At 44.1% G+C, this 24,604-nt stretch overlaps 2 protein-coding genes across 4 annotated transcripts in view; one reads left to right on the plus strand and one right to left on the minus strand.

Annotated features, from left to right (window-relative positions):
- Positions 1-24,604, plus strand: part of SNCB (synuclein beta) — a 70,731-nt gene that overhangs the window by 14,324 nt on the left and 31,803 nt on the right. For all 3 annotated transcript variants that reach the window (XM_083182141.1, XM_083182140.1, XM_083182139.1), the window contains 2 exons: positions 4,169-4,210; positions 8,248-8,366. In XM_083182141.1, the coding sequence (XP_083038267.1) occupies positions 4,169-4,210; positions 8,248-8,366 (161 nt within the window). The remainder of the gene's footprint in view (positions 1-4,168; positions 4,211-8,247; positions 8,367-24,604) is intronic.
- The window catches only part of LOC146074248 (uncharacterized), a 65,678-nt gene that overhangs the window by 12,054 nt on the left and 29,020 nt on the right, over positions 1-24,604 (minus strand). The gene's annotated exons all lie outside the window — the stretch shown is intronic.

Raw genomic sequence — 24,604 nt, forward strand, 5'->3', positions numbered from 1 at the left:
TACTGAGCAATTCTACATGTACATGGCATGCATAGTATGTATGATGTATGTTCAGAAGATAACTTTTACCACGGAAAATGTGTGCACATCTAGAAGATCTTGCACTGTGTTGTACAAACAGAATATATTTTCCCTTGCACGTTTATACCCATTTCTCAAAGTTACTATAGCATTATGGTTGGTTATACATTATTAGGTCGACATTGAAAGGGTTGACCACTATTGATTGAGACAGAGGGTCAAAATATGAAAAAGGTTGACATGGCCAAAGGGTTGACACAATCAAAAGGTTGACATAGAAAAAATCGACATGAGTTCTTCACTTTTTTGTGTTGGTGAACATAGGTCGACATGGACACCTTATCAGTGTAACACGTCCCCTAACATCGCTCACCACTCCCGCCATGGCTCGCTGCATTTTGCATGCTATTATAATCTAAAACCTGGTAATATGCAGGTAAATGCGGTCGTACGAGCAATTGTATGTGCTTTATTAGCACATATGATCCGCTTTTGTCCCCAATGAAGGTTGACAGATCAAACATGCAGCACGGCTGATCTGCGGGACGACCACATGACCCACGAGACCGCGCATTGTGCACAAAATGTTCACACAATCCATCACACAACCCATCGGTATTGTGCAGATCTTGTGCACATCGTCCAGGTGTATGGCCAGCTTTACTGTACGCTTGGATGGTAAAGTATGAACAAGTCCATTCAAAAAAACACATGTTGATGTGACACTGTCAACCTTATGGCCAGATACCTCATGGTTTCTATTAATTCTATGTACTGTAACTAGCCTATCACAGACCCTTGGCGTAGATAATTCCAATGCACTATATATATATATATATATATATATATATATATATATATATATATATATATGTATGTATATATATATATATATATATATATATATATATATATATATACTTGCATAGCTGTATTAAGTTATTGCTCTGCTTTTATTATTATTAGAAGTGTTTTTATTATATTGTCAGTAAGTGCATGTAGGAGTTTTCCTTGAGCATTGTGTGATTTGCACAATCCTCATGCACACCTGCCATCTTCCACTGCAGTCTGCACGTCTTTGATTTCTGTGGTGATCTTTGGAAAGAAATTGCAGTGATCCCACTGGAATTGTCCCAACGATTGATGTAAAAGTTCCCAAATTGACTACAAATGTGTATTGCAAATGAAGACCACTAACTTAATTGATGATATAATCAAAACCAATTGAATATAAACTGTATTCTATGCATTTCTAGATTATGTACAAACATTTTAAATAGCATTTACCATGCTTATTTTTTTACCCTTTGAAATATGAGAGTTTTTTGCCTCACTCTTTGTAACAGCTGGAATAAGGTTAGCCATGATACTATACATCTTTTCCACCAAAAGCCAATAGTAGCTTGGGGTTGAACATTCAGCCAAATAGAAGAAATCGAGAAACATTGATTGACTTGAAATGTACCTTTTGCAAACAAGTATGAAGGGGAATTTTCTCAGAGAAAGAGGCCCATGTGCATAATCTAGACAGGCCACCTCCTCTCTATGGCACTTTAGACTCTATCATTGTACCATAGTCTACTGTGCATGCGCAGGTCTCCGTAAACATGGTGCCAGTCATGTTCTGGTGACTACTGATCTCTTCTAACCATGTGCAGCAGCGATTTCTGCAATGGTGGCTGCTGTCAAGGATCTGCAGTGCCCCCATTTGATGTGTTTTTTCTGTGCAGGGCCACTGATGGTTGTAGCTTTAGTGATATCTCTCCCCGCTGGAGTCATCGACAATCAGCGGACCACACTTATCTCTCAATTCACCAACCATCAGTAGGCCTGTTACCATACCACACATCAATCCAAAGCACTGCAAGTCCATGACAGCGGCCACGATCAGACATGTGACATAGCGGGACCTTGCAAGAGTGTACAGAGACACCACTTACATCACATCCAAGCCTGAACTTTAAACCTCCTGCAAATAGACTCTATTGCTGCCAACCACCTTTTGACCATTTATAAAAAAGCATCTACCAACAGTAGAACAACACTAAAGGGGAAGCATAAGTGCAGGCATTAGGTAGTTTATGATAAAGGGGTCCCTTAAAGACTACCTGGATCCCCACTATGGAGGGTTCCCCAAATAGTGCACAGATACTGTTTCAGGAAGACACTACAAAAGGCATTTTCCTGACTGAAACCTTTTACCAAGCATTGTGACTTTTTGAAAATTATGTTTTTGCTATGAGAAAATACTTTTATGTTCTTTTGAATAAATGTCACAAAACATACATGGGGGAAATCTACTAAGATGGGAATTATACGTCACATGTGATGTTGCTATGGGCAACCAATCAGAATATACTTATTTATTTATGACCCTCTAGAACAGGCCTGGCCGACCTGTGGCTCTCCAGATGTTGTCAAACTACAAATCCCAGCATGCCTTGCCACAGTTGAGTGTTAAAACTGTGGCAAGGCATGCTGGGATTTGTAGTTTGACAACATCTGGAGAGCCACAGGTTGGCCTGTCCTGCTCTAGAAGATAGTAGACAGGATCTGATTGGTTGCCCATAGCAATATCACATGTGAAGTCTAATTCCCATCTTAGTAAATTTCCCCCATAGTCTCTTCCATTATTACTAACACTATTATTCATACATTAAAATTGCACATAATACACATAATTTTAATTTGCCTATTACACGCTCCACCTCTGGTCCTTACCCCTTCCTTTTACCCCACCCTCTATGCTTCCATCCTCTGTCCTATCCTCTCATCTCCCTCCCCCCGTCTTTTCCTTGGGTGTGGATAGACAGCGTCTAGAAAGTCAGTCAATAGGTCAACCCCAAAGTTTAGCATGCAGCAGGTCAACAGGGTCAAAAGGTAAACGCATAAAAAGGTCAACTTTTTTGTCTCACTTTTTTGTTGTCAATGTGGACAACTGTTGACACAGGCCCCGCATTTGCTCGCCATGCTTTAGGCTTGGTGCCTCGCCATTATATTTTCACTCAATGCCGACATGGATGGTGAAGTAAGAACAAGTTTGTTAAAAAAAAAAAAATCATGAAATACTCATGTCGAACTTGTCATGTGTCTACCTTTTTCGTGTCGACCTATTGCATGTGACCCTTTTGACCCTGTTATCCTATTACATGTCGACCTTTTGGGGTAGACCTACTGACTGTCTATCTAGATGCTCTTGACGCTGTAAACCGGAACCTCTTTTCCTTATCCCTCATCTATCAATAAATCCATTTCCCTGTACCACATGGGGCAGGGCAGATGATCATGCTGCAAAATGGGCTGGCGACTGGGGCGGGACTACCCAAAGAAACATGCTTGGGGGCCTGGCCAATGCAATTGTATCCTTATGGCCACGCCTCTTGCTGTGTAATGCTGGTATTACAGCTATTGCACAGTGGGGGGGGGGGGCGCGGGGTCACGATAACGCAGCTCGTGTCATCTGGTTCCTGCGGACTTCCCACTGAGGGGGTTTTGTGGAAGGCTGCCGCCATTGGGGGGACTTGTACATCTTTACGGGAAGCCCAGGAGGCTGACCCGATTTTCAGGATCCACCTAGTAGCAGCCATGCTGCATGTGCTCTGGACCTGTATATGCTCTGCAAAGAACACCAGTTGATTCAATATGAACTACGGATATTTTGAATGTGCAACAGTTTTTAAGTAACAAGTGTTTACAACACTGCAGGGAAAATTCACTAAAATGGTAGTTCTATTGAAGATGGGATGTTGCCCAAAGCAGCCAATCAGATGGTATCTCAGGACCCCACAAAGTGCACGGTTTCCATGTCTCCTCACAGAATCAAGTTAAACAATTAGCTCCACCTGTGGATCTTTTAAAATGTGTCAGTGAATGAGTGCACCTGTCGGGTGACCTGGAAAACGTGAACTGTGTGGGGCCCTGAGGACTGAGTTTGAGAACCACTGTTCTAGAAGGTGCTAAATAAATAAGGAGTAGAATCTTATTGGTTGCTATAGGCAAGATCCCATCTTTAATAAAACACCTATTTTAGTAAACTTACCCCATCTAATCTGTACATATTCTCCTAAATTGACAAAACAGACCCTCTATTGTATTATTTATTTTCTTGTGATTTTGTAACCATATTTTTTTTTTCTTTCTCTTCTAGGGAGTAAAACCCGTGATGGAGTAGTACAAGGAGTGGCCTCAGGTCAGTGTCACTCTCATTTTAAAAACTCTGTTCTTATACTGCCATTGCCAAGATCGCTAATCTGTGTGATACAGCGCCTGAGGCAGTCAGTGAACCAAAGCCAGCTCTGCTCTTAATAGGATCAAAAGCTAATGGGTGACTGAGATCGCCCAGGCTGAGCTAATGCAATTAAGACAAGTAGCTACTGCTCATCTTGTGTGTTTAAATCTATATTTAAGACCATAAATATGGGTTGTTTATTAATTCATGTATTGTATGACAGACAAACAACTCATTTTCGTCATGTGGAACAGATCCATGCAAGTGCTATTATCAGGCTGGATACAGAAGATACCAAATCAATTTATAAGTAGACTTATTGGCATTGTTTGCTATCTGTAACTGAATAAATAAGCTAATTTGCTTTTATTTAGAAAATATTGAGGCCATAAATGTAATGCTGGATACACACTAGGGCTTACTTAGTCCTGATCGCATGTCTGTGCGAATTCACAGCAGCCAGCATTTACAGATGCTGCTGTTTGGGTGGGATCCCACCTTGCAAATTAAAGAATGTGTACGGATGAGAATTTATCCGCCTGCCCTCCCCACCCCCTGTCCCCTTCGGGTCAGTAGCGCTATTGGCACCAGCCCCCCCGGTCCACTAGCGTTACATACCACCACCCCCCCCCCCGGGTCAGTAGCGCTACCGGGCTGCTTCAATAATTCTCCCGGGCTGGATTTAGTCACCAATCCGCCCCTGTCAACAACTAATGATTTTTACACTGAGCACAACTCATCACAAGCTCAGAGTAGCTAGAGACGTACTCGGTGGTGCAATGGAGTGTGTAACATCAGCTGCCTCACTGCTGATTGGCTGAGAGAGAGAACACTCTAAGATAATCAGCGGCAGGCCTATCTTTTGAATTTTTTTCAAATTCTGTCGCTGTCGTCCGCAGTGTCCGCTCAGTGCTTCCCGGACACGGTGGACAGCCCGCCTCCCACTGCTGCACCCACAGCCCTCAGGTGCTTCACACAGCCCAGACCACACACAGCTCAGATTTTTTTTTTCTCCTGCCCCCCGCAGCTCAGAGTAGGTGGATTTTGGTTGCATGGTGCATACACACTGGGTGTTTTTTGCCCAGCCTGTATGCACAGCGATGATGCTGAAAATCGCCCGGCCAACCGATTCTCACTGGAAGGGGCGATGACTTTCCATAGCAGGATGCTATGGAAAGCTGTCCACTTGGCTGGTTATTCCCGCAGATGAGCAGTTGGTTGCGTCAGGCGATGATGCGGGAACGCATGACGCAACCAACTGCTCATCTGCGGGAATAACATACATACTGAGAGGCTATTGAGCTCAGAATCGACCAGATTTAGAGAGAATAATCAATAATAATTATACAGTTTTTAAAGGAAGTCCATTACTAAAAATACTGTGTTCTTATTCATTTATCCTTTATTGCAACATTGCTGTTGAATGTTTTTTTTTTTATAACGCTAAACTGACATTTTTTGGACTTTTAGGAGGTCATTCTGTTCACTCGCAGTGCGTTGTGTCATTTTTAGCCCGCCCGCCGATTTCACATGCTGCTGCCCCCCTGCGCATGGCTGTGAATAGATGTTTTGCATAAACATCCATTCTCAGCCTACAGGGCCAAACCCACATCATTGCATGATGTAGAAGGTACACGCAAAGCTGAGTCAATCTCAGGTGTGTTAGCTCTGCGTGTGTTCTGGGGGGGCATGGTGGGCAGCTGACTACTAGTGAGGTCAGCTGCCCATCCCCGGCACCTGTGTCACTGGGTCATTACCATTTGACACCCATGAAACGCTGGACATTTCCATGTGCACGACTACCCGCTTCCGTCCCACGCTCCCCACCCACACTGGTGGGTGCGAGCGCACGGCGAACACTCTGTTTAGAACATTGGAGAAAAATAAAGGATAATTCTCACAACTTTTGTAATGTCAATTTAAAAAGTTCAGAATTAATGTAAACTTCACAAATGTTTCCAGATAGTATCCCATCTTTACACACTTCCTTATCTCCCAATGTCTTTGGAATGTTCTGATTGCAAATACGTTGTCGGTTATTTGGGGATTCTACCACTAGATTTGACCTTGCTCTATAAGAGAAGGTCTTCAAATAAACTAGTAGCTGTTATACTCATGTTATACTCATGTGCATTATTACTTGCAGCATAACCCTTCTTCGTGGTAGGGAGTAAGCTAATTGCAGGCACACTAAAGTATTGTATAGTGATGCATTGTATGTAACTGTGTAGGAACAAGGCGCTGGGGAAAGTGGAACAAGGTGACATCACCTTGTTACATAATATGTTACACATTTACGTTGCTGCAGGCCTTGTTACATTATTTAGTTTGTTAACATTTTCAAGCCTAATGTTTCTTTTCTAATGTAGTTTGTCACCTGAAAGTTTATAAATAGTAAAAGACACCACACAGACATCTCTTCTACGGTGATAAAGGAGCCTTTGTAATTGCACGAGACCTTTATATGATCTGATTTATTTGTTCAGTTCTCTGTTTCATTTAATCTTGTCATACTGATGTGAACATGTTTGTCTAGAACTGTATTTTATATTAAACCCATTAGGACTATGTCCAGTGTATGAGCCAAACTGCCTTTCATTAGCAAGGGTGCACAAAGTTTGTGTGTGTGTGTGTGTGTGTGTGTGTGTGTGTGTGTGTGTGTGTGTGTATGTAAAGCAGAAATGGGGAACTTTTGTTCTTCCAGCTGTTGTTGGACTACACAACCCGTCATGCCTTGCAACAGTTTTAGCATGGCCAAATAGTGAAACTGTAGCAGGGCATGCTGGGAAGTGTAGTTCAACAGTAGCTGGAGGACTGAAGATGGTGTATAGCAGTGATTTTCAACCTTTTTAGCTTTTGGCACACTAAATAAGATTTTAAAATTGCCAAGGCACACCATGAGATCCCCACAGGGCAAAACACATTGGCCCCCATAGGAAAAAAAACAAACCTATTGGCCCCCATATAAAAAACAACGGTACTTGTGTACTAGCAAGGCGGCCGCGATATTTGGTCGCACAACTTTTAATCGCATCGCATGGCATACACCCGATGCACTGCGATGCGATTTCAAATTGTATAAGCCCCTTATACGATGTTAAATTGTATAAACACCCTAATGGGGGCTTACAATGTTAAATGCACCCCCACTATGAACGTGAACCCGAAGCGTGGCGAGCACAGCGGTACGCGTCCTCCGACCTTTTCATACCCCCACTATCCACGTCGGCGTGGAGTTGTTTTTATATAGTGTGTTGAGCGCAGCGAGCCACTGAGCCTGAAGCGTGGTGAGCGCACGCATAATACCTGTGAAGTGATGCTCGCCACGCTTCGGGCTCGGTGGCTCACTGCGCTCAACACACTATATAAAAACAACTCAACGCCGACGTGGATAGTGGGGGTATGAAAAGGCCGGAGGACGCGTACCGAAACCCCCCCCCCCCTCGCGGGCTCGCTGCGCTCGCCATGCTTCGGGTTCACGTTCATAGTGGGGGTGGTGTGGGGGTGCATTTAACATTGTAAGCCCCCATTAGGGTGCTTATACAATTTAACATTGCATCGCATTGTATGGCATTGTATGCCATATACAATGGTATACAATTTTAAATTGTATACCATCGGGTGCCAATCGCATCGCATCGTATACCATTGCATGCCTTATGGTCTGCGATGCGATGGGCGCCGTGATAGTACACAAGTACCAAAACAACCACACTGGTCCCCACAGGTAACAAAAATAAAATACATTGGCACTTTACATGAAAATAAGAGACCAGTAAATAACAGTTGAACTGGTGGTGGCTATAAACTGGTTTGGGCATCTCTAGATCTGGGGGCACACTTGAGAACAGCTGAAGGCACACTAGTGTGCCACGGCACAGTGGTTGAAAAAGGTGGTGTATAGGCTTCTACGATTGAAATACAGCCCTTCATCTCATCCTGCCTTACAGCCCAATTTTTATTGGTGATTAGTAACAAGTCTATTTTTTCTTTCCCAGTGGCTGAGAAGACCAAAGAGCAGGCCTCTCAGTTGGGAGGGGCTGTCATGTCCGGAGCCGGAAACTTTGCTTCTGCTACTGGTCTAGTCAAGAAAGATGACTTCCCCACAGATATAAAGGTGCTATATTTTCTCTAATGTGATGTGATTGTAATGCTAAGTGATGAAAGGCAAGAATATTAATCTGTATAAATATGACCGAATATCACTTTCTCACTCTGTCATGTGATGCTACAGAGAACTGTGAGGTATATATTGTGGCTATAGCCCAAAATATCATAAACTATAATGTTACAACACTATATAAATATGCTATACACTGTATTGTCTATGGCAGGCATTCCCAACCACGGTCCTCAAGGCACACCAACAGTGCAGGTTTTGTAGATATCCAGGCTTGAGCACAGGTGACTTAATTAGTATCTGAGGGATTCTGATTAAACCATCTGTGCTGAAGCCTGGATATCAATAAAACCTGCACTGTTGGTGTGCCTTGAGGACCGTGGTTGGGAATGCCTGGTCTATGGGGTCTATTTACTAAGCCTTGGATGGAAATAAAGTACCAGTCACTCATGTTACTCATGTTTGAAAAAATGATAGGAGCTGATTGGTTGGTATTTTATCTCTATCCACTTTGTGCCGGGGACCGATGGTGTGGCTCTGTGCATGGTCATGTGCATATTTGCGATGGCTGTTGTATAAATGCCTTCGGCGACTATCACAGTCGCCGAGGAGTTCGCATAGGTAGGGGGGAGGGTGCGGGCAAGCAGGGGCCAGAGCAGGGAAACGCCCAACGTTTTATGGGTGTCACATGACCACAGTGCCGGCCCCCTCTTCACCGGACTCTGACAGAAAAAAAATTCAGTTTAGACTGACTTTTATTTCCGAAGGGGAGAGAAATAATTTGATGGTAGGCGGCCATCGAATGATTTCTCTCCCCTTCGTCCGCATGCGAGGGGAGGTGCTCGTGTACATCCCATCGCATGGAACTGAGTGAATTTGGCGGTGCAAAGGTGGCCATTTGGCCTGGTGGCGTCAAGCCACGTGCTAAGCAGTGAACAATGCTGTCGATAGGTCAACAGTAATTAGGTTGAAAGTCAATAGGTCAACCACTAATAGCGACAGGCAAATGGTCGACACATGAAAAAGGTTGACATGCTTTAGGTCGACATGGTCAAAAAGTCGACACAAGCAATAGGTTGACATGGAAAAAGTCCACATGAAAAAGGTTTACCTCTAGCTAAGGCTTAGTAAATAGACTGTATTGCTTTTTTCTGTATTTACATATTAAGGTTAGACATGAATTAGAAGTGTATCTTGTCATTTTTATGCTAAAGTGACATAGCAAGCGCCAATTGTCACATCATTGCCCATGATGGAATGGCTTCATGCATGAGTGCATCCAGATAGTGTCTCTCTCTGGTGGGAGCCTTGGATAGAGCTTAGTGCCAACCTCCGACCACACACAAAATGGATATTTTGTGGATGGACATACGATAATAATGTGTGCTGCTAGGAACCGATCATGTATATTTAGAGGTATGATCATGCCGTAGCAAATAGCCACAGAGAATCATTACTATGTACTTACCTACTCTCCCACGAGTGCTGGGAGGATCACATTTTTTTTGCACAGTCCCCTGCACCCACGGAAGAGTTTTTCCACATCCCACCTGTTTCCTAGTTAAGGAGGTAGGATGAGGGCATCATAAAGGGAATTGTGGTTTCTTATGGAAGGATGGGGCAAAATGCTGCAAATTCACGTGAGATGCTCTTTACACCAGGCATACATATTCCCATCCTCCACAGAGAACATGCATTTCTTGGATTCTTATTTTGTAAAGTAAGTACTGTGGACCAATGTTCCCTCTAATTTTACGAAGGCTGTGTGCGGCAAAAGATTTTGGCTGTGCAACTTTGGAAGGGAATTTAAATTTTTGTGCGTCACTTATATATATAACTGGAAAATGACGTTCAGCATTTGTGTTAACTTTACTTCAAAATAATATTAAACATTTAAACATTCAAAACACAGCACACAATGTAGTTAACACACATTAATTGAGTCCACAACTGCAAAAAGGGACACAGCTGCTTTGTGCGCTCTGTTGTAATGTATGTGCGCACGCTCGTCGAGTTGTGTGCGCGCGCACAGCTTAGAGGGAACACTGCTGTGGACCTGATTCAAAGATGGTGCAGAAGACATAGCATTAGCGTTTTAATACACAGCGGCTGTGCGATTAGAACTAATACTGCAGGAGGCATCTTCTATAGCTAGACACTCCTACCATCTTCTATGATCTGCGTCCTTACATGCAGCATCAGATCCCTCTGCAAGAACCTTGGTAACCTGAGTACCTCTCAGGATTTCACACTGCTGGAGCCAATGAGGCTGTGTTGGAAGAAACAAAGACTGGCCTCGGCATACCCACCAAACGGGGCAGACAAGCCCTCATTTTTTAAAACCACCCTCATCATCACACCCTTCCAGTGGAGGTTTTTACCTATGGGCTGCAGGGCTACAGCCCCCCAGGTAAAATCAGCCACTGTTCTCTGTCTATGAAGCCAGATGCAGTCTGTGAGACTGCTCTGGCTTCAATGTGACTGGCAGTGACTTCCAATTGGAAGTCCGCTCTGCCAGTCATTCAAGGCAGTCCCATTGGGAGGTGTTCCCTCCCTCCGGGATTCCTCTTTGTGCGCAAATGCGGGGAAGCCTCAGAAACGGGTTCTGCGCATGCACAATACCGCGGATGACACTGCACATGCGCTGGACTCTGGACCCTGATTAAGCCTCCAGGGGCTGCTGCAAAGGCCGCCCATGGAGGCTTGGACCAGCACATGCGCAGTATGTATGAAGGGGACCGGCTTCTGGGACCGGCAGCAGTGGGTAGCACAGCGGCGGCAGTGGAGGGGGGGCCAGCATGGCGGCAGCCCCCCTCCTCCGCAAGGGTAAGAGCCACTACTGCTCCCTTGTATCCCCAAACAGGCTGCAGGTTGTCACGCGGCTAATTTCTGCAGCCACCCTACATACAGTGACACAGACCCAATCCGCACACAATCAGCTCATGAAACATAGAAAATATCAGGTTTAAGTACAGCACTTAATTAGGCCTTTTTGTTTTATGAGATGATACCAGGTGCAACTCCTGGTTTATTAAAGATTCTAATTAGAGGTGGTGATGAGTAATATATACATTTTGTGTAAAAAAAAGTAAATAAATATGAGATCACTCAAGAAACACAAATGTTTATACTTAGTGCACATAGGGCCTGATTAATGTTTGCAGAGGTGGATTGGCAATAGAAGTTGCAGGGAAGATGCCCAGTTGGCCATCGTGCTGGTGGCTGCGAGAGGATGACAGACTGATGGTGTGGGTGTGTTAGAGGGTAGAGGGTGGCATACTGGTGTGGGTGTGTTAGGGGATAGATGGTGTTAGGCTGGCAATGGGGGCATGTAAAGGGTGCACTTTTTGGAAATTTTCCAGGGCCACTTTAAAGTCACAATCTGCCCATGACATAAGGGAAGAACATCCATTCTGGTTCACTCGCAAAGGCAAATTCCTTCTCAAATGGACAAAACCATGGCCTTTATTCAGATCTGATCGCAGTACAAATTTGTTTGGAAAATGGGCAAAACCATGGGCCTTATTTTGGTTCATTCTTTCTGACAAAATCCTTCTTAGATGGACAAAACCATGTGCACTGCAGGTGGGGCAGATGTTTTCTATCCTGTGCAGAGAGAGTTAGATTTGGGTGAGTTATTTTGTTTCTGTGCAGGGTAAATACTGGCTGCATTATTTTTACAGTGCAATTTAGATTTCAGTTTCAACACACCCCACCCAAATGTAACTCTCTCTACACATGTTACATCTGCCCCACCTGCAGTGCACATGGTTTTGCGGGAGCGGGAAGGTGACAATTGGGGGTGAAAATTAGCTGTTTTCTGGGAGTATCAGAAAAAATGCAGGCGTTGAACAAGACGTTGTTCATCCAAAGGGCGTATTTATTTGTTTCTTCGGATGTTTGTACAGAATATACCTTCTTTAAGATGCCCCCAGTCCTCCTTCTTTAACATGCCCCCAGTCCTCCTTCTTTAACATGCACCAGTCCTCCTTCTTAGATATGCCCCAGTCTTCCTTTAAATAACATACCGTCACAGACACCAACATTAAAGAACTTTCCATTTCTTCTTGGCTGCGCCACTGCTCTGTGCTGTGCTGCAGCCGAATGACATGCGCAGTGACGTCACGCGCTGCCCGCAGTGCATAACTGGGATCGGGAGCTGAAGCAGAGGTGAGGGGGGTTAGCGGGGGTGGCGATGTGGTAGAATTTAGTGTCTGAACTCCGTATTAGGAAATTTTACTAGGGCTTATTTTCGGGGTAGAACTTATTTTGGACCCGTGTAAAAAATCAAGGGTAGGGCTTAATTTCAGGGTAGGTCTTATTATCGGGGAAACACGGTAGTGGTTGGGCTGCCATATTGTGAACTATTAGTCTATTCTTAAATTGGAAATATGAAAAATGCAAAGGGTTTAGTATAGGGTGGAAAATGGCAAAGAGGTTGGCATATGCAAGGGCCTGGCACAGAAAAGAGGGACAATAGAATATACTTACCTTCCAGCGGTGGCTGCAGACTTTGGGCTTCAGAGCCGACCATCTATGGCCAGCACTGAGAGCATCAGATGATATATATGCACACTCCCTCCAAATCTGGGTTACCCTCTTAGGGGTGATGCCATTCTATATGGTCCAAGGAAAGTAGGCGGCACACATAAGGCTCCAAATTTATTAAGAAAAGTGCTGGTGCAGTTTAATGCATGTATATATATATATATATATATATATATATATATATACAAATGCAGACACTCACAGGATGCAGGGAGATATAATGCCGGGTGCCCTCCAAAGGTGCACCCGCAGGACGCTGATGTCCTAAGATACTTAGGACATCCTAAGATACTTGTGGGGTGAGGCGGCACTCCAGTCTTAAAAAAAAATACTGAAGGCCAAAACTTGGTAGACAACATACTGTATCAGCCCCTTTTATGTGCTCACCTAAGTTTACCACACCATATACCCCTTATACAAATCATGCAACACAATAGTAACCTCCTAATACTGTACTTGCTTCTTACACATTATGCCACATGGAATGAGCCAAAATTCACACTGATTGAGCCAAAATCACACTATGGCACACGGATTGAGTCAAAATTCACCTTATGCCACCCTGATTATTATGCCAAACACCATAATGCCTATTAAAAATTATGCTACATAAGTGTGCTGCTTACCTATGTGCTAATTGCCAGGAGTTCCATGCTCGTTGCCATGTGGCATTACATGCTCATTGCCGCCGGGCAGAATTGACAGCCATTGACAGCCGGGCAGAGAGCGTGGGGGGGGGGGGAGCTGCCTGGCTGTATTGGGAGCACTACAGGTCCTGGTTATTTTATATAATGCCCCTTTCACACCAGAAAATGCAGGGACTTACCCAGGCTGGCCCATTTTACACCAGCCTAGTCCATGCATTTTCTGGTGTGAAGGGGAGAGAAACACCCCCCCCCCCCCCCCCATTAACCGGCTGTATCATTTAACCGTCTATATCATCGGAACCAACTAACTCATTTACATAACATTTACCAGTATCATATGGAAGAACTTTTAAGTGGGCTTCAAATGAGATTGGTCCCATGAAACTGGGCCATTTGGTTCCAGAGAAATCTGCCCTCAAAGAACATGAACAGCCATGAAATTATCGGTTTATCCACAATATCTCTGGAACCAATTAACCCATATAAACCATCCTGGTATCAGATTGAAGGTCCAGCTATTTGGGCTCAAATGAGATCAAACGAGCTTCTATGATGCAAGGGGACAGCCGTTGGAACTGGGTGGGGGTCGGAATTAGCGGGTGCCATGTTATCCTATGAGGAAAACGTTCCAGCTTTGCCCAGCAGTATCTCCGGTTCCCGGGAGGCTAGCAACGCGGGGCTGGGCTCGTTAGAAAGCCCCAGTCCTCATCTACAAAATGGGCCTATTCGTAGAGTGGGCCTGAAGCTGTAGCTCCATCAGGCCCATTGTTAATCCGGCCCTGCAGAGCTGTGAAAATCACAGTGCATGTACAGTATAGATGTCCCTGGGAAGAAGGCACAGGCTCCATTTTTCTGGGGACCTGCACATATACAGTAGACTCTGGCACCAAGCCAAACTCTACTGTGCTGCCAGAGAGGAGAAGGCTCTCACATTGTATGCATACAGGATTTCGCCTCTCTTAAACCACCCTTGCATGAACATCTGTTTATATCTAATGCATTAGCAGAGATGTTCAGCCTCTATATTGTGTGTGTAATTTACATCATTACAGTGTGCTTTAATAAAAACAAGATTAACCGAGGGCATATGATTGCTTGAGAAAAATCATATTAGTCATACTTTCTTGTGCTTGTGGGCAGGAGCAATACCCTAGACAGCTAGGTATGCCTAGTCAGTCTGCTGGTTTCTAAAATAATGCCCTTCCCACACCTTGGGGGGTTATGCAGAACTGAATGCTGGGCTGCTGGTAGATTATTGATCTACTGTGCATGGGTATGGAGCAGTGGCATAAGTTCGCCCTAGTTCCCCAAAGGCAAGATAAATATTGGTTGCCCCCCCCCACACACACACACGCACAGCACTGTATATGTATACATGTGTGTATGTATGTATGTATGTATGTATGTATGTTATGTTATGTTTAAAATAAAGAGATGTCTATGGTCCTACTAGGAGGGGAAGTCAGCCACAGAAGCAATTATTGAAGGCTTTCAATGAACTGATTTAAATTTGCCGGGGAGGAGAGGTCCCTCCTTGAGAGCAGGAGCCCGGCGGCAGATGACTCAATTGCCTCCCAGGGTTATGCCTCTGGTATGGAGCATAGCGCACATGCATGAGTCTATCCATTGATAAAATCGAGCGTTTGCCATTTGCAAGTTGAGTGACAGGAAGACGACGTTTCTAGGTGGTAACTGGACGTTCTCTGGGAGTGTCAGGGAAAACGCAGCCATACCCAGGTGTTTTCAGGGATGGTGTGTGGCATCAGCTCCGGCCCCAATCAGCCTGTTTCTATTGCATTGGTCGAGTAGGTTCTGGGTTACTTTAACAGTGTGGTATTTTACTCTAGCAGGTGGAAGCTACCCCCCCCCCACCCCCATAGGGTTAACAAAAACCCCCAGTAGTGTTAACCACCCCCCCCCCCCCCCCTTCCTGGCTCTCACGACTCCTGCTGCTTATTTTTAAAAAGTGACATTCGGCAAATGGCTGCAGACCGTTTTTAAGGTTGCTAGAGGAGGCCGCCGCCTCCTCTAGCATCCTCAAAAACTGTCTTTGGTATGGGGGCAGCCATTTTCCAAATGTCACTTTTTTTTATAAGCAGCAGGAGCCAGGAGAGCCGGGACCCGCATGACAGAATCGCCGGCAGCTGGGGCAGACGGAAGCGGCTAACTATAGCCCCGCAGCCCCCCCGGTGCCCACACCTTCTCAGCGCCTCCCCGCCACTGCGGGGGCTGCGTGACTATAGTTACGCCACTGCCCCTTATACAAAGAGTTATTACATTTTTCAATATTAAAACACAACTAGTTTATCTAGAGAAAACTCAATTTAATTCCTTATATATTATGTCTTTGCTATATGATGCTATTCAATTATAACAAGCGCACGTGTCTAAGCAGGATTGTCAATGTTAAAATCCAAATGACTCTATATACAGTATATGAGATACAAACGATCATTTGCAGCAGCAGCAATAATGCAGTGACACAGAGAAAGCCATGAGAGATGATGCAAAGTTTGCACATGATCTAATACTACAGCACCATGGGTTAAACAGATTATTCATAGTCTGCTGATCTCTGGGTTTCATATGTTGCTTGGCTGTTATTCATTCTCTCACTTCAGCAGTAACTATAGCAACATCTGTTGTCTTCCTAATATGTGTGAATGAAAGCAGACATTTTAATTTATTTAATGCACATGTTCGGCCATTTTTATATTTTCTGAAAGCAATTACAGGATGCTAAATAGAGCATCAAAGGGTTTTACAGAGGTTTAAAGAAATATGGATTTTGTGTTAGTTGGTGGCAGGGCGTAATACACGACTCCGTTACCCATCGAGCTTGTTGTGTGTATTAGTGACCGTGCTATGAGAGAGGGGTTGGTAATAACTGTGTATAAGATGGAGCAGGAAGGAGACCTACAGGTTGTAGGTGTAAGTGTGTGTGCCTTCTGCCTGTGAGCAGTAAGAAATAGGAATCTTGGAAAACACACACACTCCTCAGACAATGCGGGTCTGCTTCAAGCTTAGTTTATAAATAGCAACAGCTGAGAAAATGAGGCCACAGCTTATGCTGCCAGGAGGAGAACAAGCATTGGCGGAAGGCATCGTGTGGTGCTGGCGAACGAATGAAGGGAATAAGCATGCCCCCCCCCCTCACCCACTGTCCCCTTTTGATCCTGTAAATCCCTCTGTGCATGTGACCCACAGTCAGTTCTGAGTGGCCCTCTCCTCTGTGCTTGTAGATTACACTCAGATCACAGGCTCGCTGGCAGGTTTTATATTGCTTGAGATCTACTGATTTGTTTTACCTGGTGTACTGTGTTACACTGTATAGTTTGTGTCTGCAGAGGCATGACTGGAAGCAGCCTGGTATTGTTGGAAAATTATTTCATATGTAAATTAATTACAATGATGGTGCTACCCACGTACTATTACACTAATTATTATATTTATTTAATATGCATATCAGTAATACAGTGAGAGCTTGTTCTGCTTATAATAACCTGATTTAAATGAAAGACTGCAACAAATAAAGATTGAATACATCTCAGCTAGAGGTGAATATAATTGGAAATGTATCAAAAGTCCTGGTATTTAAAGGAAATGGTGGTTGAAAAGCAATGTTTCATATGGTATATATTTGTTCTTTGTCAATATGAAGTAGAACTTCAATACAAATGATTACTCGATACAATCACTGTGAAAACGTCATCTTAAAATATACTGGCAGAAGTATAAATGCTCCCGGCTTTGGTGCATGTTTAAATTTGGCTCTGGCTGCGAGCCAATCACGGCTCATGCGGCAGTAGCCAATACGGCCTAACACGTCATCTCCAAGTGTTCTTTTTAGGCATGACCAAGGTCAAATAATAAAGCAATAAGTGCACTTTTTGTACAGCTAACTAACAGCTTCATCTGGAGTTCCATCTGCACATTGAGATATCTAGTGATGTTTGTAAGATCTTGCACATGCACAGTGGGGCAGGCCACGAGGTAAGACCGCTATGCTGATGCACTGTGTGTATTACACGGATCCACAGATGGGGAAGTTAATACATCTCAGTATTTATGCTACCTGTTATGCCTCAATAGGTGCCTCTATAGTACATTTCCTCCAATGATTCTTTGGACCTTATTTTGGTTCACATGCAATGCTGCGAATTTTGCAGCATTGCGTGTGGACTAAATTCCCCACCACTGCTACTGCTGATCCATACTCACCATCCAGTGATTGGCTTCCTCCTTCTGTGATCCCTGAAGCTGTAAAGTAAGTGTTTTTTGTGTTTAACTGATTGGCCTGTGGACCAATCAAAACACAGGGGGTGGGACATTGTTGGTGGTGAAAAAGGGACACTACTATGCAGTGTAATGTGAATAAGATTTTGCTACTGTGTGTGGTGTCATTTTATATGGGTGTACTATTCCTTGGATTTTGTGGCAAAGTCGTGCACTGTCCTTTTTTAAAGTATAGATGAATAAATATAAAGGTTTATTCCATGAAGGGGCATCAAAATCTGTTTTACTATAAAAATAAATATGGTTCGGGCCAGGCCGGGCCTGACTGACCATACATAACATGGGGAAAAGGAGTTAACATATAAACATATCTTTGATATTATATGTAATGTGTGATGGCTGCTTGACCTCTGAGGTTTGCAACTGCAATAGAGGACACAACACTCAGCTTCAGTCATCCATTATGTTTAAGTCCGCCCCCCAGGCTCCCATTGGCTAGTTACAGAAGAGTCTGGAAGTGGATGTAAACAGGGATACTGATCTCTATCATCTACTGTTTCATGTCACAGTGGTTCAATAATCCCTAATAACTGATGTTTCCGCAGTAAATGTAATCATTCTTAGCATATACTTTATACTGTAACAATAGGGATTATGATCCCTAGCATCTACTGTTTATGGTCACAATAGCAATAGGTGAATTGATGTTTGCCAAAGATAATCCTAGTGTGGACATGAGAAGGGGAATAAACAGTAGATTATATACTCCACTGGGGGCAACAACAGATGTGGATTACCAAATAATCTTAATAAAACCCTGCATAATAGGTGTGCACTTTATAAATAACTATTAATAATGATAATCCCTATTGTAACAATAGACATTTTGTGCTTGTTTGTACAAACAGCACATTATAACAATAGGGGTAATGCTGCCTAGCATGTTTTGAATATTGGGCCTGATGATTCAGAGTAAGCAGCAGCAGCTGAGAAAATGCAAAATAGACAGTGATTCATTGCATGTACACTACATTGAAGCCATAGGAGTAATGATACAGATGTAATGTTGCTATATAGATGTAGCGATGCTAATTGATCCTGTTGGCTCTCCATCCTGGCTTCCTTGACCCGCCATGAGAAATGTCCCCTTGTTGTGTACTTAGAAATGTCCCTGGTGATCTAGTGGTGACTTACCTGGTACGGGTGGAGGGTGGGGGGGCTCATCTCCAGCTGTGTTTCTGTGTCTGATTGTGACATCATGATGATGTCCAGCAGATCTTGTTGCACTTCCTGCTGTACGTATGGCTAACCCTCACCTCTAATACATTATACACCCCCTAGTGCCTAAAGCTGGGTACACACTAGACAACATTTAAAATTAATTTGCTAATAATAAATTCTTTAAATCGATCAGTGAGTACACACTAAATCACGTGATGCGCTCTCCCATGTGTGGCTAGCTATGTTGTATGTACATGCAGCTCAGTCTGAAAACATCGCCAATGGCAACATGCTCCTGAATATGGCCATTGACGATATCTTTTGCAAGAATGTACAGTGTGTATGCACTATATCATGTTTCCGGGAGTTCAAAGGGAAATCAGGAGTGATCTCATATTATTCATTATTATTTTATTTACAGTTTCTTATATAGCGCAGCATATTCTGTTGCGCTTAACAATTGGAAACAATAGTGATTAAAACAATTGGGTAGATACAAACCGACACGGAGGTAGGAGGGCCCGGCTTGCAAGCTTACAATCTATAACTTTGTTTGCCTGTCGTCTAATGTGTACTCGGCATTACCCTAACCTTCCCCTCCTGTACCCCTACCTTTTGAATATAAACCTAATCCTCCCCTTTTCTAGTATATCTCTACCCTCCACTGTCGCAGCCTAAACCCTCCGGCCCTCATAGTAACATGTCGACACCTGCAGAATGTCAACATTTCACATTTCGATATTTCAACTATCTTGGCATCCTATCAACATTTTGGTGTCCGCATTATAACTATATTCCATTGCATATACAGTATATTGTAACGATATGGATAATGATCCCCTGACTCATTTTTTTATTGTCACGATTGAGATACAGCAGATTATCCCAATTTCGATAACGAGCCCTAATATTTAATGCTTTTGTTAATGATCCATTATATGTACAGTGATTTGTCATAATATGAATGATGATCCCTATCATTTACAGTTTATTGTCACAATAGAGATGCATAACTATATTTTGTCACAATATGGATAATGGTATCTAATGTGTTTTTCATGTAACAGTTAATGATCGCTATTAACATCATTTTATTATATTTACAATAGAGATAATGATAAGTGGTATATAAAATATACTGTAACAATACGTCATAATGCTCCCTGGCATCTGTTTATTGTCACAATAGAGATGATTATCCTTTGCATATTTGAATACTGTAGCAATAGAGATAACGATCCCTAACATCTCTTTAGTTTCACAATTGAAATATTAATCCATAATGTCAACTGTTTATTTGCACAGTACAGATCTTCCTTTATATATATGCAAAATATCAGGGGCACCTTGACTGTAATGCCTAACTGTCCTGATTTTAGCAGACAAGTCAGGTTTTGTTTAGCCACTGTCCCATGGGCTGAAGTGTCTTGCGGTGGTTGAGAGGTTGGGAGGCTCATGCGCACACGTTTGCGTTGTCCAGACTATGATTCTGCAAACACTTGTACTTCCATGTACTCTAATGCCCCTCCGCCAGGTCAGTGCTGCCTAGGGGCTTCTTACCGCAGCGCTCCCAGCATGGAAGAGCTGTCCTTTGCATTAATAATCACATATGTTAGAGCAGGGGTCCTCAAACTATTTTGCTCTGGGACCCCAGTGCAGCGGTGTAGCTAGGTGCCATGGTGCCCGGAGCAAGGGCATGATTTCTGCCCACCCCCCCCCCCCCCGTAATGAATTGGGGGCGTGGCTAACATGTGTTGGCATGTTACATTTGAAAAGAAAAAACTTAAAAAATAAGACACTATATAAGACGCTGTAACGGAGTCTGCTGCGCTATATAAGACACTGTAACAGAATCTGCTGCGCTATATAAGACACTGTAACGGAATCTGCTGCGCTATAAAAGACACTGTAACGGAATCTGCTGCGCTATATAAGACACTGTAACGGAATCTGCTGTGCTATATAAGACACTGTAACGGAATCTGCTGCGCTATATAAGACACTGTAACGGAATCTGCTGCGCTATATAAGACTCTGTAACGGAATCTGCTGCGCTATATAAGACGCTGTAACGGAATCTGCTGCGCTATATAAGACCCTGTAACGGAATCTGCTGCGCTATATAAGACGCTGTAACGGAATCTGCTGCGCTATATAAGACACTGTAACGGAATCTGCTGCGCTATATAAGACGCGGTAACGGAATCTGCTACGCTATATAAGGTGCTGTAACGGAATCTGTTGCACTATATAAGACACTGTAACGGAATCTGCTACGCTATATAAGACACTGTAACAGAATCTGCTGCGCTATATAACAACCTATAACGGAATCTGCTGCGCTATATAAGACACTGTAACTGAATCTGCTGCGCTATATAAGACGCTGTAATGGAATCTGCTGCGCTATATAAGACGCTGTAACGGAATCTGCTGCGCTATATACCACACTGTAACAGAATCTGCTGCGCTATATAAGGTGCTGTAACGGAATCTGTTGCGCTATATAAGACACTGTAACGGAATCTGCTGCACTATATAAGACACTGTAACAGAATCTGGTGCGCTATATAAGACGCTGTAACCGAATCTGCTGCGCTATATATGACACTGTAACGGAATCTGCTGAGCTATATATGACACTGTAACGGAATCTGCTGAGCTATATATGACACTGTAACGGAATCTGCTGAGCTATATATGACACTGTAATGGAATCTGCTGAGCTATATAAGGCACTAACGGAATCTTCTGCGCTATATAAGATGCTGACAGCTGTAAATAAATATATATATATACAGATAAAGAATAAAGATATATACAGCACACAGCAGGGCCAGGGTGGCAGCAGAAGCCAGAGAGATTTACTCTCCCCACAACCCGCTCCCCTCCCCCGGGTCCCACGAATGCCAAACCCAAGTTTATTATGTTTATTTTTAACAACATTAATTAGCTGTATATAAAAATAAAAAATCCAGCTTCAATAAGGAATAACAGGGCGGCACGGGCGGTAGCAGCAAACCTTCTCCTCCTCCAGGCTACAGCCAGCGCTTGGGAAGGCTGATGACGCTGCTGTAGCCAGGGAGGAGGGAGTGAGTCACTCTGCATAGCAGAGGCAGGTGACTCTGGGTGGGAGGAGTCTTTATTGCTGTTACGCTGCGCTGCCCGGAAGCCGGACCGGGCAGCAGCAGCAATTTTTAGAGAAAACAGAGGATTCAGCCGCCGCCCCGGCCTCACCGTCCGTAACGCTTGGAGGCAGGGACCGGGTGAGCAGGGCAGGACGGAGGCAGGCGCCGGGTAGGGCAGGGCAGCCGCCGGCGCATGCTGCCCTACTCGGCATACTTGAACTTGTGCAGCAGGTATCATTTGCGGAGGCAGGCGCTGGGTAGGGCAGGACGGAGGTAGGCGCCAGGTAGGGCAGGGCAGCTGCCGGCGCACGCTGCCCTACCCGGCATACTTGAACTTGTGCAGCAGGTATCATTTGCGGAGGGGGGGCGGGCCGGCGGCGCCATTCGACCAATCGGCGCCCGGAGCATGAGCTCCGGTGGCTCCGCCCTCTCTACGCCTCTGCCCCAGTGGACAATAAAACTAATTACAGGACCCCAGGAAGTTACTGCAGAAGGTCATCACATCACACATGTAGTCAGCAGAGAGCACATGCATGGGAGCACTGTGGAGGCACAAAATGATGGGAGGAGACAATTCTTCAGATTTTTCAGACTCCTTGAATCACTTATACTGTTTTCAGACCGCAAATTCTGGGTCACACCTGGGATTAGTACACAGGTCCCATCCCCAGAGCGACACAGCATTTGCGATCCAAAAGCTCTGTGTACGACCCGGGTCAGTGATGTCACACGGGGCGGAGCTTAGCGGAGGCGCGTCACCGGGGACTTGGGAGGAGGCAGTACTTGGAGCTGACAGCGCTGCCTCCTCCATACTGTTAACGGGACCCAGGTCGCTCAACCCAGGGACCCCTTTCACACTGCACTTGACACGGACAGAGCTGTGTTCAACCTTGGTCATTACCAGGGTTGAACTCCCATGTTGCTCGACCAGAGGTGGCCCTTTCAGACCGCACCTGGACCCGTGTTGGGGCTGCAAGGACAGGGCAATAACCCGGGTCTAGAGTGCGGTCTGAAAGCTGTATGACTGAGATTAGAAAAGTCATTATACTGATGGTCCGCAACATGGAGTCGCGACCCCATGCTGAGAAGGTCGGGACCCTCTTTGGCGTCAGGAACCACAATTTGATAACATATGTTTGTTAGAGCATATGTGATCAAGAATGCGGTAGCCAGCAGAGAGGGGCGATGTACTGTAGGTCGGCAGATGTTAGAGCATAATTATCCATTGTAACTAGTGTTTATTGGTGCAGTCTGGATAAGCAATAATTGCAATAGACATTATAACTATTATTTACTGGATAACTGTCACAATAGCGATAATGATCTATTGTAAATACAACCTATTGTACTAATAGCCATACTTTTTAGGGTATTTGAGAAATTACCTGCACAAAATAAGGGTTAGAAGTTTGAGGGCACATACAAGCTCCTACATAATAGCTTCCTTCCATCCGTTGTACGCATGTTAAATGTATAAATACTGTTCTGTTGATTATTTAATGAATATATTGTATACCTTTTATGTGAGTCCATATATAGATACTTCTTACTGCATTGGTACTCTATGGTTCATTCACTCGGATGCGAATTCGCACCCTTGTGAGTCATCCAGAACCCGCCCTGCGAATGGTGGTACGTTCACCCCCCCTGCAGTGTGTGTTCGCCTGTGAATGATTGTTTAACATAAACATCCATTTGCAGCCTGTGGGTGAACCAACCATCGAATGATGTGGAATGTGCATGCATATCTAGGTGACTCTCAGGTCACTTAGATTTGCGTGCACCCTCGGGAGGAATTGGGTGCTGTCAGCTGCCTGGCATCAATGTCACGGCCTGATTACTATGGGAATGCCCAGCATTTACATGGGAATGCCCATGAAACACTAGACATTCCCATGGGCGCGCCTATCTGCTGCCGTCTCACGCCGCACGCTGCAGCCTTGGATTCGTGGACCCCTGCAAACAGTCTGTTCGACGTGGTCGCACGCTCTTAGCGTATGCACTTGCAAATGTTCTGGTCCATGGAAATGGAGCAAATTAACCCCCAGAATCTGATTAGTTGCTATGGGCAACATTGTCTCTTTCTATTTTAAAACCTACATTTATGGGGGATTTCAATTAGCCCTGATCTTCTCTCTCGGAATAAAGTCTGATAGCATTATTTTTTACCTAATGCCTTAGCAACTGTTCATTTTCTACCTGACATTTTCATTACTAAATGACACATATTAAAAGCCATTTATGAGTGTAATTACTAAAATGCCTAATATAATGGAAATGGAGAAATGTTGGAGAAGTTGTATTGCAGAAAATCCTGCCAATGTGTTGTGCTTTCACGCTTTTGTAGATCAGACATACGCTTGAAGGCATGTTTTATAGGCCTATATCCTGCTGTAGGCTGAACCTTTAAACAACAGGCATAGACCAGAGGGTACTGTAATGTGCTGCAATGTGC

The sequence above is a fragment of the Crinia signifera genome, chromosome 4 (assembly GCF_055691185.1).
Source record: "Crinia signifera chromosome 4, ASM5569118v1, whole genome shotgun sequence".
In the NCBI taxonomy this organism is placed as follows: domain Eukaryota; kingdom Metazoa; phylum Chordata; class Amphibia; order Anura; family Myobatrachidae; genus Crinia; species Crinia signifera.